This window comes from Podarcis pityusensis (genome assembly GCF_964106645.2).
Source record: "Podarcis pityusensis genome assembly, chromosome: 7".
Lineage (NCBI taxonomy): Eukaryota > Metazoa > Chordata > Lepidosauria > Squamata > Lacertidae > Podarcis > Podarcis pityusensis.
In genome coordinates, this window is record NC_138031.1 from 23,736,718 (window position 1) to 23,752,733 (window position 16,016).

The following is a 16,016-nucleotide window of genomic DNA, read 5'->3' on the forward strand; positions in this document are numbered from 1 at the left end:
CGCTGTTGCTGCCAGAGCAGGATGCAGAGGTTGAGAAGGAGGCTGGAGAGTGCTTTCTACGTGGAAAAGTAAGGGGGGGACACTAGACAAGGGCCCAATACTGGATCAGTACAGCATAAGAGTGCTGAGCCTCTGAGGCAGGGATGACAGACCTGGGGCCTTCCAGATGTTGGACTCTAATCTCTGGCTGTTGGCCATGCTAGCTGGGGCTGATGAGAGCTGTAGTCTAACAATTGAAGGACCAAAGGTTTACCAACTTTGCGCTAAAAGCTGTGCTGGCTGGAGCTGATGGGAGTTGTAGCTCAAAACATCTGGTGGGCATCAGGTTGGCATTGGCTAATCTAAGATGATGAACAGCATTTTTTATATATAAAGGATTTTCTTCTGGGAAGGGGATAGCCTTGACTCTTGTTTTTCTGGTGCCCTGTGTAAAAGTAAAAAACACATCATGCCAAGCCAGTCTCCCACTCCCAGTTGACCAAATTTGGGGATGGTTGGGAAGAGTTGTTACACCCCACAGCTCAGTGGGGCTCAGTGTGTGGCCATGGGGACACCAGGTGATATAGCATTTAATAGTAACAACAGCAACAACAATGATCCACCTTATTTCTATGATTGTTTAGTTGTTTAAAACTGTTTTTAATATTGTGTTTCACTTGATGCAACCTGCCCCTTCACCTTAGGGTGAAGCTTGGGGGATGATAATCATCATCATCGGTGCTTTTTTCTGGGGGTCCTTAAGGGTACACAGTACCAGCACCTTTCCCCGCCAAATGTTAAAAATGTGGCACTTACTGTAACAATTTCATGGTGAGTACAGGCACCTTTTTTTCTTAAAAAAGCAATAACAACAACAACAACAACAACAACAATTTTGTTTTAAAACCATATAAACATAACCCAAAAGAGTATGATCTAAAATAATGATGGCAAGCAACTTACATGTTTCTTGAGCACTCATCATTAATTTATTGCCATGGTAAATTAACCCCAAACAGGTCCATTAAGTTGAACAAGTCAATGTAAACATCAGATATGAAGAAATGCAGGCTTCTTATTGTTTGCCAAACTACTAAGATCATCTCTTTCTCTAGGTTCTTAAGAACTGTGGTGCTTTACTCCTATTTTTAAAAAGTGCTGGCACTGGAAATTTGTGCTCACGCCACCTTCACAAATCTTTTTCAAGCCAGTGATTAAAAATCCAACTTAACAATAACTAATGCTTTCAATGGCTGTGGCAATTGTTGGTAACCTTCAACACATTGATTTGTCTCCAGTTGGCCCCAAAGTTACAAAAGCTGTTCCTGCATTTCTTGTTTGTATCTATCGTCATACGATTACCCCAAAATTAAAGCATGCAGTACTTGAAACAACTTCAAAGGCTACGCTTGCCCTTCTACTAGCTCAGCCTTTTTATTGGTTCATGTTTTCCATTTGGCTTCAACATCTTGTTCTTGCCGATGCCTTTCTAGAATTTCATTTATATATATTACAGCTCGGGTTGGTGAGACAAGCTAATTAATACCGGGATGGGAGGCTATGAATTGTAGCAATTGCATACCTTCTGCTTGGGGGTGGGAATTGGAGGCCGCCACAATTTTTTCCATTATGTATACATAGCGTACCATGCTGAACATGGCCAAATGTGCTTTGCGAAAATGTGCACCAAATTCATTTAATCAAAATACGTTTAAGTGGGATTGTTTACGCTGCTATCTATTGCCAGTTCTGTTAATCACTAAGCTCAAACATGTCAACGCAGAAGAAACATGAGATCCCCTATTTCTTAATTAGATTCTTTTCTAACGAAACAATAAAGTAGAAACAGGCCATTTTGCAATGAAAACACTGATGCCAAGCATAGTCTAAGCTTTAAAAAGCTTGATTCACTGGAGGTTTGTAAATTGGAACCTTGTCTAGATTTAGATAAGAGTTATCTAAATCTTAAAACTGAACCATGGCACCAGGGGTGCTTTCAGACTGTCTCACTTTTGCACATCCAGGTACATGCTGTAAGCACAATAAAGAGTGCATCTTCATAACCTACCACAAAGTGGGCAGCCTGTAATAAATGGGAACAGCTAAATAGTGCTTTCGTGCAATTGCTTCCAAGAAAAAGGAAAAAAAGGAAGAAAATGAACTTTATGCAGTTAAAAAATAAGAGGATAACAACCATGTGATGGCCATATCATATAACCTCTGCACAAATGTTGTGTAAACAAATCAGGAGGTTTGCGCAATATACTATTAGTCTAGAAGTGACCCAAAAATGTTGTGGATATAGCACACAAGTTTAGTAATAGAAAAATTAATTGGTATACTGGAAAATAAGAAGAATCACACAAATGTGAGATGGCAGATTTGTAGTGTGCTGTTACTAGAACTGTATTACTGCATAGTATTTGTGGTGTTGAATCAACAAATCTTAACAGATATGTCTCTAACTTTGATACAATTTTGATAATTTTATTTAATGGCCACTTTAACATCCCAGATTCATAATGGTGGTATACTGTCTTGGGCCTGACATCTGTTGGTCCTAAAGCAAGAGTTGGCCTCAGACAGTAAGAAGAAGAAATCTGATTTTGATTGTGACACATTCACAGCTAGATTTATTTTTCAATTTAATATGAAGCAGTGGCTATTATAACAAACATGATGGAAGAGTTGCTAGCCCGTTTCTGGGTCAGTGTGTGTGGCTATTACCCAGAAGGCTGGGGGTTGGAATAGATGAGTCCGGGGAATCCCAACGCCGCAATTCTACGATTCTGTGATTATTATTATTCACTTCATTTCTATGCCTTAAAAAAAAAAATCTCAACCTGGTTTACAACACATTAAAACATCAAATAAAACAACCCAGAACAAAACATTACTGAAGGAAGTCAAATTTAAACATGCAGAATCAGACTGCGGGAGGAGAGACCTTTCCGCGTTCCGCGCCCTATTAAATTTGACCCGTGCTCCTTCCCGTAGCCGTCGATCGTAACGCGCGTGCGCAGGCGGGAGCTGCGGTTCGGAAGGTGAACGAGGAAGGACAGCGCAGGATACTTGCGTGTGCGAGGAGGACCTTGCGGTTCCAGAGCTTTCCGTGAGACGTGAGTGCTTTGCAGGGGGTTGGTTGGTGGGCCCGCCCGTGCCTGTTTCCTCAGCCCTCCCCCTCCTCCCGCGCGTTCCAGAGAGCGGCGCGTTATTGGTGCTACCGTTGGGCCGTTGGCGGGGGGGGGGGGCGCGGAGGACTCGGCTGCCTTGGATTCGGAGGAGGGGAAGGGACGAAGAAGCGCCTGAGGGGGAGGCTTGGGCCTTGGTCCTTGGCTACCCTGCGGCCAGGCCCGTCTCCTCTCTCCTCGGCCTTGTTGCCTTGGGAGGGGCCCGTCCCGTCGCAATGGCGCTAACGGGAGGTACTTGTGAGGGCAGCTGCGCCCACCCCGCCACCAGGCAAGGAAGCTGCCCCTGGCCCGGACAGGAGTTGTTCGCCGCCCTCCCACTTCCTTGCAAAGGACGTGCTGGAGTTGCGTCAGTAACCTGAAGTGTATGTAACCTGAAGCATATGTAGGCTCCTCAGGTGCTCGAAATTAGGCTCCTCAGGTGCACGGAAGGCGAGCTGCTTGGCTACCAGACGCCCAGGCGGGGCGGAGCCTCTGAAGGCCTTCGGGGACTTAATTTCCCGCGTCAACAGGCGCGGGCACACTTGCGCTTAGGAGGCCCAAGGCGAGAAATTGGCTCCTCGTCGCTTTTGTTCCCCTCTCCATACATGGTTGCAGCATGTGTGTGCATGGAGAGACAATGTTACATTTTTAAAAACAAAGAGGAGGCTGCAGGCCTTCATGGTGTGTGTGTGTGTGTGTGTGTATATATATGTACAGTGGCACCTTGGGTTACATATGCTTCAGGTTACATACACTTCAGGTTACAGACTCCACTAACCCAGAAATATTACCTCGGGTTAAGAACTTTGCTTCAGGATGAGAACAGAAATCGTGCTCTGGCAGCGCAGTGGCAGCAGGAGGCCCCATTAGCTAAAGTGGTGCTTCAGGTTAAGAACAGTTTCAGGTTAAGAATGGACCTCCAGAATGAATTAAGCATACTTAACCCGAGGTACCACTGTATATGTATGTATCACGCCCTCACAATTCTTGTAGCCTAGGAAAACGCTGAAAGCTGTAGGAGTAAATTCTTAGTTGTTGTCTCCTGGAACATGGGCACTTGCGGCCGCAAATCCCTTTAACAAAATTGTGAATGGAAAAGAATTGTGTTGAGCTGTGCTGGTTCTCAAAAGCATGAAACTAAACTTTGAGTAGCTAAGTGGTAGTTTGTCAGGACCCTCCGTTTTTTTAGGCTTGTGCATAAAACTGAGTATATATATATATATAAATTGTCCATACGGTGTGGTAGATAACGTTGGGAGACTTGACTTTAGTTCCACCCTGAGCCACAAAGTTTACTGGGTGACCTTGGGCCCAGTCTTTTTAAGTTAGCCTAACTTTTTTCCTAGGGTGAATATTGGGGATAAAGGGGAGTGGGACCTTGTACACCACATTGAATGAAACAGGAAGAGCAGGTTAAAATTGTACTTAAGAGCCTGCTGGGTCAGGCCACTGGCCTATTTCAGTATCCCATTTTCAGTGTGACCAACATGATGCCTATGAGAAGCACTCTCATCCTGCAGTTTCCTGAGAGCCCTTACCTCTATGAACTTCCCTAATCCTCATTTAAATCCATCCAAGTTGATGGCCATCACTACCTCCTGTGGGAGCGAATTCCACAGTTTTACTGTGTGCTGTGTGAAGTACTTCCCTTTATCTGCCCTGAATCCTCCATTCAGCCTCATTGAATATCCATGATTTTTTGAGTTATGAGAGAGAGAAACCTTTCTCTATCCACTGTTTTCATTAGTCATACCACCTCTTGTGCACATTTCCTCTAAACTAAAAAGCCACCAAGGGTGCAACTGCTTCTCACCTTTGAGAGCTCTCAGGTTGATGCTATCCAGACCTGGTTATTAGTCAGTTTTTCTATTATTAGGCCGAGAACTTCATCCCTCATCACTACTATATGCCTCAGTTCCTCATACTTCCTTCCTGCAAAAGTTACCTGAGGAACAGAGATCTGCCCTATATCTTCTGCTGTGAATCTCTGCAATCTTCTCTGCAATCTCATCCTCCTTTAGCATACCTTTGGCTCAATTGTCATCCAAGGTACCAACTGCCTCTCTAGCCACCCTTCTGCTACAGTCATATTTAAGTAATTTTAACTTTCAAGCATGTTGAAGTGGTTTGACCTTGACTCTGCCTTTCAACTTCCTTTTTACCACACCTCTCATTTTTGGGAAGTTTCCTCTGCTGAAGTCTGATGTGGCCATGTTGGATTTTCTTGGCCATATCCATGTATATTTAATTTAATGGTACTATGGCCACTGCTCCCAATTGGTTAGACAACAGTTACATCTTGCACCAGGTCCTGGGTGCCACTTAAGATGAAGTCAAGGATTGGTCGGTTCCATGACCAACTCTTCTAGGGCACAATTGTGTAATGTAATTATGTGAGCATGTGATAGTTAGGATGCAGTTATATGTGAGGGCATCGGATACATCAGATCGATTCCTCTGATGTCAGAAGTTGGAGTTTGCCTCCCAGCCACCTTTGGCTCTTCCAAAGTCCTAGCCCAACTATTGTCAAAGCTGTGACATCAGAAGAGCTAAAAATGGGGCATTCCAGCAAGTGGCTTCAATCTGCAGCCCAGCGAGAAACTTAGAGATGCTTTTGAGTGTGACTAAATCTCTCCCTCTGCTTTCCCTACCACTGTTTTTAATGGGAGTGGAAACTTAAGCGTAAAAGGAAAAAAGTTAAAACAGAAAATGGACCATTCTCCCACCCTGCCAGCATAAGCCTGGCAGGGCATAGGGTAAAGGTTTTCAATGGTTTTTCCATTGAAAAATGTTTTGTTGGCACCATTGTTATCAAATGCAAAGACCTGCAGATGATCCAGCTTGATATCTCTGGCATGGAGGAGTCTTTAAACATAGCTAGCTTCATTGAGGTAAGCTGATCTGTAGTAGCTGAAAGAACTTGGCAAAAACCTGATCATGTTTTACAAGGGTATCTTGTTGGAGGCTGGGTTGGTGCTCAGTTTCCAAAGACCAATGGGGCATGTCTAAGTTCTTTCAACCATTGAGAATCTTACTTATTGGGCAAAGATGTGTGGATAAAAATAAGTAAATATTATGTGAATTGGAGGTGTTGGAAGAGGTTTTGTTTGCTTACTTAAATGTAGAGCTCATCAGGTTCCATATTTACGGATATAGCCCACTGGATAGTTTTGTATCTGATTGGCTGTAGCCAAACTCACCTGTAGTCTGTCATTGGCTAAGCTGCTGTGATGCTATGAAATGTTTGCTACCACTCAGTGGATTTGTAACTGGCTGACTGACCAAACCCAAAGGGTGCTCATCAATGGTTCCTCTTCATGCTGGAGAAGAGTGACTAGTGGGGTGCCACAGGGTTCTGTCTTGGGCCCGGTCTTATTCAACATCTTTATCAACGACTTGGATGATGGACTCAAGGGCATCCTGATCAAATTTGCAGATGACACCAAACTGGGAGGGGTGGCTAACACCCCAGAGGACAGGATCACACTTCAAAACGACCTTGACAGATTAGAGAACTGGGCCAAAACAGACAAGATGAATTTTAACAGGGAGAAATGTAAAGTATTGCACTTGGGCAAAAAAAATGAGAGGCACAAATACAAGATGGGTGACACCTGGCTTGAGAGCAGTACATGTGAAAAGGATCAAGGAGTCTTGGTTGACCACAAACTTGACATGAGCCAAAAGTGTGACGCGGCAGCTAAAAAAGCCAATGCAATTCTGGGCCTCATCAATAGGAGTATAGCATCTAGATCAAGGGAAGTAATAGTGCCACTGTATTCTGCTCTGGTCAGACCTCACCTGGAGTACTGTGTCCAGTTCTGGGCACCACAGTTCAAGAAGGACACTGACAAACTGGAACGTGTCCAGAGGAGGGCAACCAAAATGGTCAAAGGCCTGGAAACGATGCCTTATGAGGAACGGCTAAGGGAGCTGGGCATGTTTAGCCTGGAGAAGAGGAGGTTAAGGGGTGATATGATAGCCATGTTCAAATATATAAAAGGATGTCACATAGAGGAGGGAGAAAGGTTGTTTTCTGCTGCTCCAGAGAAGCGGACACGGAGCAATGGATCCAAACTACAAGAAAGAAGATTCCACCTAAACATTAGGAAGAACTTCCTGACAGTAAGAGCTGTTCGACAGTGGAATTTGCTGCCAAGGAGTGTGGTGGAGTCTCCTTCTTTGGAGGTCTTTAAGCAGAGGCTTGACAACCATATGTCAGGAGTGCTCTGATGGTGTTTCCTGCTTGGCAGGGGGTTGGACTCGATGGCCCTTGTGGTCTCTTCCAACTCTATGATTCTATGATTCCTTTCATCTACTCAGAGGAAAGCTATTATCAGTGGAATATTGATCCACTGTGACCCCATGAGTGAGTCAAGTAGAAAAGTCAAGACTGGCAAAAGAAACTTGCATGGGCCCCAAAAGTAGGAGAGGAAAGAGCTCTTTGTTAGCATCCAAGACATTAGGTTTACATTATTCAGAGTTGGCAGCTCTGAGGTGTGACTGCTCCTCACGTTGGCGCATCACTCCTAGCAGTGTTAGAAACTGCCTACATGGCTTGTGGAACCTGGGTTACAGGTGCAAAAACAATGGCTAATCACCCTTCCCCTCAATGCAACAGCACTTTCTATTTATTTTTTCATAGAGAATTTACTTGGTCTTTTTTTGTAATTTGTGGTGTTTGGAGGGTTATAACCAGCCACAGCAAAACAAGTCATACAGAGGTTAACAGTGAGACTTAAGTTTAGACATGTATAGGACAGTAACATAGTGTGGGGATTTGAACCCAGCTCTCCCAGGTCCTGGTCCTACAGACAATCTACTACACACACTTGCTCTCACTGGGTTGAAACTCTATTTTTCAGTTTGCAAAGCCACAGTTTCTGTGATAGATGGAGCTACCAGTGAGGGACATTTTCTCCATTCGTGCTCATGTAATGTGATTATTTTCAAAGTTCTAATGTTTTAATTTCTGTAAAGCACTTCCCTGTAAATGGTACAGGAGCACTCATGCAAATCTTTAAAAAGTAGGTGATGCTCCACTCTTTCAAGACCATTAGTTTCTTTGTTGGTTTGCCCCCATCCCAAATTACCATTGCAGCTGTAGTGTATGAACTGAGTGTGGATGAGAGGAAGTCTGTGGGGAATGTTTGCACTTAAAAAGAAAAAAAGAGATAACCGTTCCGTATTGATAACTAGGATTTACTGGCATCACTTGCACTTAAAAGTTCATACAAATGGACCCCACTTCCGTTTCTAAAAGATTCTAATTTATAGAATTTGCACCAATTTATCTGTTTTTCTGTGACCAGAGGCAAAACAGCTGGATCTCTCCTGCTGCTCCTCCCCCCAATTGCTTATCTGTTTGTTTGCAAACCACAACCTTTTAGCACATCAAAAGGCTTCCTGGGGATCAGGCAGAAAGGGAAAACTGATGCTGTGGTTCTCCTGCACAGCCGGTCACAAACTATGTGACTGGAAATCTAAACTTGGTCACTAGGTGGTGCTCCTGTGTCACAGAAAACAGCTGGCGAGTGATTAATTTCGAGTGCTGCTCTCAGGTGTTATGTTTCCATATGACAACAGCATGTACAATATTGTAAGAAAATGTGTCCAGAATTAGGATACTGAAGGCACCTTTAGCAACAGAACATAAAATACAGTCATACCTTGGAAGTCAAACGGAATCTGTTCTGGAAGTCTGTTCGACTTCCAAAATGTTTGGAAACCAAAGCGTTGGTTCTGATTGACTCCAGGAAGCTCCTGTAGTCAATTGGAAGCTGTGGAAGCCCCGTCAGACGTTCAGCTTCCAAAAATAGTTCACAAACCGGAACAGTCACTTCCGGGTTTGCAGCGTTTGGGAGCCAAAATGTTCAAGAACTAAGCTGTTTGAAAACCAAGGTATGTGTAATGTCTTTGGGGGTGGAACCATATGCAAAATGATGGTTAAACAGGGCAGACACGGTAACTTTTTGTCCTCTATGAACCATAACTGGGATAGCTTGTATATAGCCAGCTCCATCAGGCCTCCTCCCTTAACTCTCATTTGGAAGCAGCCATTCTATTAGTGGGAGAGATGGGAAGCAGAGCACTCCCATAAGCTCTGCTGTAATTGGCCAGCTCTGTTAGGCTGCCTCTCTCAACTGTTACTTAGGTGGGAAGGCACTCCATCAGACTACCTCTGGGGGAGAGATAGGAAGCGCAGTTTGTTCCATCAGTTTGGTCAAAAGCTTAGCTCCATCAGGCACCTCCTACCCGAATGGAGCCTAGTGGTCACTATAACAACAAATGTTTAATAATTGGCGCCTGAGTTTGAGTTCCTTCTGTCACTGTCCCTTTCCCCTTGTATATTGTGTTTTTTTACATTGCAAGCCTGTGGGCATGGACTGTCTTATTTTAACTGACTGTATGTAAGCCACTCTGGGAGTCTTTTTGGCTGAAAAGGGTTATAAATCCTATAAATAAATAAAAAAGGCTGCTTAATCGCCCTTGGTCTTCCCCCTGCTCCACACACCCATTTGTTCCTATTGTGTGGGCAAATGATGCCTTGCATCCAAAAGTGTAAGGCAAAAATTAAGTCTACAAGTAAGACATATTATTGAAGTGATAAAGGTTGTAGAGCTTCTATGCATGCCTCATTAGATATTTATTGAAAATCTAAGAAACAGGAATTTCTGAGTAATTTGGGGAGCTATATAAGTGACTTCCTTGCCTATGAAGCTTGGCTCAGCTGCATAGGGTTTAGAGATTTGAATAACCACATCTTTGTTGCTGCTTCTTTTCACTGTTGGTCGTAGAGATGCTTTTGTGACAGCACGCCCTTGCTAAATTTTCTTTGATTTGCCTTTTTTAGGAGAAAACATCACCATGTCTGCTGCTTTGCTACCCAAGCCCCAGATGAGAGGCCTCCTGGCCAGTCGTCTAAGAAAACACATTGTAGTGGCTTTCCTTTTTTCGATGGGATGTGCAGCTGGATACAAGGTCAGAATGTGGTGCATTAAGAAGTTAGTTTGTGAGTTAGTTCTTTATTAAGACTGTCTTAGTGAGAGGATGCAACTTTTTCCAGTAATAACTTGCGGTCTTATCTCTTTCTCTTTAGTTTGGTGTGGCTGAACCAAGGAAAAGAGCATATGCTGAGTTCTATAAAACCTATGATGCCATGAAGGAGTTTGAGGCCATGAGAAAAGCTGGGGTGTTTGAAAGTGCACCACCCAAATGATCATGAGTAGGTATCTGAAAACTTTCCGTTGTCTAACCTTGGCAGAAGAATATTACTTTTTGACTAGGTATGGTGGATGTTTTGTCTTAGCTCTGTATCCACCAGACCCATCTTATGTACTTATTATCAATAGATAGCCCTGCAATGTTCTACTTTTTAGCTTTTGTGTTTGATTGCATCTCTACTAAAGACTTACTCATCTGAACCTATTTATTTATAGAAACATTTATATATCGTCTTTTCAGTCCCCATGATGGGGCCTGCTATCTTTCCCTGTCCCTTGGCCTAGCCCCCTTACTTTTTAAAATATTTGACCTCTTTTTCTGGAATACCTATGCTGTATTGCTGCTTTTGCCTTCCTACCCACTTTTCAAAACCTGTTTTATTCAAAGCCCCCTAGTGGTAGAACTGTTAACCATGCCTGCAGTGAGGTGTTTATCTGCATATGTGTATTACACATTTGTCTCTGTTCACATTGGTTTGTTCAACTTGGTCTGTAAACTCCTATATCTATTACACAATACTGGTTTTCATGGGGCGTAAATATATAGGTGAAAGCATCCTGTTGCTCATTTTAGACAAAAACCTTTACATAAGTGGCCTTGAGATTAAAAACAGATTCATTTTATAACTTGTTGTTTCTTCCTTTTCAGACTCTCCTCTCCAGATACCTGACAACTGAACATCACTGTTTCAGTGAACTATTCCTTGTGATCCACTTTGGTGTTGATCATGCTGTAACGTTGATCATTAAATTAAGTACTTCAGTTAAGTGATGTTTGGACTTATTTCAAACTGGATAGCGAGGAGGTAGTAATATCTGTTCCAGAATGCTTATGTACGATTGTTTTTTCCCCCCTTATGTACTATTGTTGAGGTACTAGCTGCCAGTCATCATTTCAAGTTTTCTTAGAAAGCTTTTGGAGAATGATTGATGAATGAGAGGAAAAATCTGCTGGATTCTATGTTTGATTAATTACATCTTCCTTTCACTGAAACTGGGTAGGGAGATCGAGAACAAAAGCCTTCTATCTGGTTTATCCTGGTCTTTTGTTTATTAACACTTGTCTCTCTAAGGTGTGGGAAGTATGCGGCCTTCCAGATGTTGGACTTCAGCCAGCATCGTTGATAGGAAGATAGGAGCTGTAGTTCTGCAACTTTATAGGGCTGCAGGTCATTGTTGCTCTAAAGCAATGGTGGCCAAACTTGGCCCTCCAGCTGCTTGGGGACTACAGTTCCCATCATCCCTGGCCACTGGTCCTGTTAGCTAGGGATAATGGGAGTTGTAGTCCAAAAACAGTGGAGGGTCAAGTTTGGCCACCACTGCTGTAAAGGAGCCAGGCAGGAAGAGAGGTATGGCTGGGCTGTGTTGGATGATTGCTAGGTCCATAATGGGCACACCTGCCTCTAAAAAAGCTGATTAAATACCCAATGGGTACTAGAACATGCTTCAGCAAAGATCAGTTAACAATTTGCCTTACGATAAGGGAGGATATATGTAGTTGTGTGATTAGTTGTGGATAACGATGCACATTTGCAGACATAGCAGTATCTGTATTGTGCAGGCTTGACATCTGTTTTCACAGGCATGCCAGCCTTTATGTTCCCCTAATATCTGTCTAGTTTGTACAACTAGCAGCCAACTTATGTAATTGTATTTTCAGATATTCCCAGTAAGTCCTTAAAACATCTCATCGTGACTGGCTTATTGATCATTTAGCTTTCCTTAGCTCTTGCATTCTTGCACACTCTTGAACTTTGTCCGCTAGTATCCTATAGTGTTGCTTCCAACGGTACACAGCTCTCCAGCTGATGTTTAATGGAACAGTGTGTGAGTGAGTTTGTCCATTAGAGGTCTTCCAAATACTGATGTAAAAATGCCAGTAAAAATGTATTCCCTAATTTAAGGCAAGAGTCTAGTGCCTGGAAAGTCTGAAAGTCCCTTGTTACTGCAACTTTGTGTTTTGAATCAACGAAGAAGTTACTAAGTAGCTTACTAGAGTGAATGGTTTTGGAGAATGTGTATATATACAAAGTGTTGATGTTAATGGTCCATTTGAAGTAGATGTTTTGCTATCGGGATTTGAATTTACAAGCTTGAAAATACATTACAGATGGCTTAATTTGGCATCCTACTTTATGTGAAGATTTTATAGCCAGCTCAAAAGATCACAAGCAGCAACCTTTTGATGGGTGATTGTGTTATTCATATAGATAAACTGCAGGACTAGGTTGAAACCATTAAAACTAATGAAACTCTATTCTAAAGAGTAGTTTTGCCATCAGTGAGAGCATATGAGGTACTACTTTAAACTGGTCTACAGAGGATGGACCAAAATGCTTGCAGAATTATGGAGATTAATTTGTCGCTTCATTGAACATTTGGGGCAGCGTAGATAGATTTTGGAAAATTCCTATAAAAGTTGTGTTTTGCTTCAGGGTTGTGCAGGGACCATGGAAAGGCACTATTCATTTCAAGCAGCTTCTTGATATAAGTAGTGTAGCTGCAGCAAAATTATGCTGTCATTGTAAGCAAGGACTGCGTGTGTCAGTGAGCCAGCTAGCAGTAAGTCACTGTTAGTGAAGTTAACACCTTATTAGAAGAAATAAGGCCTGCTCAGGAGCACCAGGCTTAATGAGCACAGCAACTCTTCTCAGTAGGTCTTGCCTCTATGAGTCAGTTGTATAGACTGAAAGTCCACAGCTGACTTAAGTCTCCTCCTCTCCCAGGTTTCGGGTCCTGGGAGCCCAGTGGGGAGGGGAGCTTGTTGCAGCAGGAGGAAGAGACAGTATGCCTTCTTCACCAGGCTGACTCATCTCTGCCTCTCCTTTCTCCTGATTCTGCTTCTAGACTTCTCTCTGCCACAGCCTCTGCCTGCTCCCTAAACACTGTTACCTTTTCAGCTTCTGACACTGCCTCCCAGCCATCTTCCCTTGAGAGGTTGCCCTGTTGGTGCCTCCCACCATTCCTTTGTGTCTGCAGGAATTGGGCGACAGCAGGGAAGGTGTTTTTGGAGGGAAGGTGCTAAAATATTTGAATAGTTCAGTTCACTCAAAGATGAGTCGTAAAAAGTCCTGTAAACCAATATGGTGGCTTGCCTGCCTGCCTCAGCTATCTGTGTGTGGGTCACAAAAATTGTTTTCCTTGAATAAATTTGTTCTAATATATGCAGTCAGCATGCAACACTGGCAATATAACTCTTTATTTCCCATAAAAGATTCAAGAATAAAATGTATACATTTTCAAAGGTAAACAATGACCAGTTTGACAAGTCAACATATGAGATGTTAACAATGGCTGTGTTCACTTCACGCTCATCATGATCAATAAATAAGAAAAATGGCTTCCAGAAGTAACTCATACCAAAGTGGGTTACAAGAGAAGCATTTAAATCAAAATGTTCTTGTAGTTTGTACCAAGAATGCAAAGGAGATGTCAGCAACAACAACAAATAGATCATTATTACGGTAATGACTTGGTTTCATTTCAGTTCCTGTCTTGGGCATAGTTTTGATGTATAGGAAGAATCTCCAGAGAATAATGTTGAGTTCTTGCCCTGAGAGGTTGAGCCAGGAGTATCATTTGGAACAAAAGTTTTGAAGCAGAAACAGATAATAGCTAAGAACCCACATTAAATAGATTTTCTCAAACCTAAGACTGCTGATCTCATTGCAATCCACAAATATAATAGCTCTTATGGCAACAGTGATTTTTCTAAAATAAAAGAGGAAAACAGAATTTGAATCGCCTATAACAAAACTCAATCAAAACACTAAAATCCTAAATGTGCAAGAAGAACTCCACAGACAATCAAATGGGAGCTCCTTTAAGGGTGTGAGAGGCCATCAAATCAGGCTAAATGTAAATGTAAATGTGATGTGACTCATAGCCCCAATATGGGATTGAGTCCCCATCAGGCATAATTTTAATTGTTCTCTATGCAGAGGTTAAGATAAGGCTTCTTAAACACAATAGGGACAGCATTAGGAGCAGAACCCCAAACTACTGGAATTTAGTTTTATGGTTTAACAAGTCCTTCCCAATTAAAGTGAGTTTTTCAGTGTAGAAAGTGGTGACAAAGATGTCAAAAGGAATGATCTATTTGCTTCCAGATTGTTCAGTTCTTAGATCGTTTTAGTACAAGATTCATCTATCTTCATTAAATCGTATCCACAGAGATATAGTAAAACTAACATTTGTTAGTTTTAAATCTCCATTTCTTAACCTTTAAATATTGGATAGGTAAGTTTGAGACCAAGAATAAAATATTCAAATTACATAAACTCTTTGAAGAGCACAGATATAGGCCTCAGGATTAGTTAATGCATACAATTAGCATTTAGGTTGAAATGTGTAACAAGACTGACAGAACAGCCCTAAACAATATCCTTGGCAGTAAATCATACTACTTACAGTGGGACTGACCTCTGAGTAATGCAGCTTGGATTGGAGACTGAGTTTTGTCTAGTTTTTTTTTGGTACACTTGACTGAACACCACTCCTAAAATTGATACGATGCATATTACTGGTCCCACAATAATAAGAGATGACGTACCTTGCATAATTATGTATTGCCCAACAATCCACAACATCATATACATTCAAAAGTCTTAAGAAAAATCTGACTGGGGAATAAGATTACTACAGACAGGAAGTTTCAAAAATAAATTAATGCCGTAGTTACCATTTTGCTCTCCAAACTACACAAAGGCACTAGTTTATATTAAGGACTAAAGTCCTGCAGAATTTCAGTCAAATAAAGAAGGCTATTATAAGGTTAGAGCAGTGCTAAAACCCAGCTGTCACTAGTAACTTAAAACAGCCACTTCAATGCTTTCAGTTGGAGTGGGAGGAAATGTTTTGCTATTGGATGGAAAACTTAGGGTAAAAGTTTCAGCCCTGAGCTAGTTTTTACAGCTGAGTTATAAACTCTGCTTATAATAGAAACTGGCAGACCCTAAAATAGGACAACAGAGAACACGGATATTCTTTCTGGGACAAGAACACTGCAACATGCAGAGTTTTGCTTACCCTTGCCTGTCTGATTTCCAGTTAAAAGAATGGACTGAATGTGTTCACTGTCATTCTATAGGGCTGCTACATTTCCCTTTACTAGACAGCTTAGCTTATAACAAGGTTTGCATCACTAATATTTCCTGAATTTTTGCCTCATGCACAGAGATTGAGAATCAGCACATTTCATATAGGCTGGGCAAAAAATAAGACTATTGTGGGTTTGTTTGTTTTTTAAGTGCTACTTTACTACACCAGCCCACAAAGTTTAAACACATGTGTTTGACACAATGTGAAATTAAAAGTTCACATTAGGCAACTGCATAGATGTTACTTTAAAAATTGAAAACAAGTCTTGCCACTGGGTGTTCTCAATTAAATCCCTTTCTCAAGGCTTTATTTTTTACCATAGTAAATTTACTGATGAATACTTGGGCAAAAACAGGATCAACAAGGTACTGGTAAGTCTTAACTGTTGTCGGAATGGGTTCGGCAGCTACCACTTGTGCTGTGGTTTGCACAGATAAAGTGCTGGGAACAAAGTGATACGATGATTTTGTGATGTAGTCCAAAAGTCTGTTGTACTGCTGTTCAGACAATCTCTCTCTTACTCCATCTGCCTGAAATGAGACAA

The 16,016-nt window shown here is 42.0% G+C and overlaps 2 protein-coding genes across 9 annotated transcripts in view; one reads left to right on the forward strand and one right to left on the reverse strand.

Moving 5' to 3' along the window:
• Window positions 1–2,947: 2,947 nt before the first annotated feature.
• COX6C (cytochrome c oxidase subunit 6C) lies at window positions 2,948–11,140 on the forward strand. 4 transcript variants are annotated; one of them, XM_081013901.1, is made up of 5 exons: window positions 2,970–3,098; window positions 5,026–5,198; window positions 10,003–10,130; window positions 10,249–10,374; window positions 11,022–11,140. In XM_081013901.1, the coding sequence occupies exons 3-4, from the start codon at window positions 10,017–10,019 to the stop codon at window positions 10,366–10,368; spliced, it is 234 nt and encodes a 77-aa protein (XP_080870027.1). In that variant the 5' UTR covers window positions 2,970–3,098; window positions 5,026–5,198; window positions 10,003–10,016; the 3' UTR covers window positions 10,369–10,374; window positions 11,022–11,140. The 4 variants fall into 4 exon arrangements, with proteins under 4 accessions (XP_080870026.1, XP_080870027.1, XP_080870028.1 ...); XM_081013900.1 differs by lacking the exon at window positions 5,026–5,198 and having other exon boundaries at window positions 2,948–3,098; XM_081013902.1 differs by lacking the exon at window positions 5,026–5,198 and having other exon boundaries at window positions 2,973–3,091.
• Window positions 11,141–13,555: 2,415 nt separating this feature from the next.
• VPS13B (vacuolar protein sorting 13 homolog B) overlaps window positions 13,556–16,016 on the reverse strand; it is a 350,839-nt gene continuing 348,378 nt past the window's right edge. For all 5 annotated transcript variants that reach the window (XM_081013853.1, XM_081013855.1, XM_081013851.1 and 2 more), the window contains exon 62: window positions 13,556–16,002. In XM_081013853.1, the coding sequence (XP_080869979.1) occupies window positions 15,754–16,002 (249 nt within the window). In that variant the 3' untranslated portion in view covers window positions 13,556–15,753. The remainder of the gene's footprint in view (window positions 16,003–16,016) is intronic.

Coding starts and splice junctions, on each gene's coding strand:
- COX6C (XM_081013900.1), top strand. CDS start 10,017: ATGTCTGCTGCTTTGCTACCCAAGCCCCAGATGAGAGGCCTCCTGGCC. Junction 10,131..10,248: donor GATGTGCAGCTGGATACAAG/GTCAGAATGTGG, acceptor CTTTCTCTTTAG/TTTGGTGTGGCTGAACCAAG.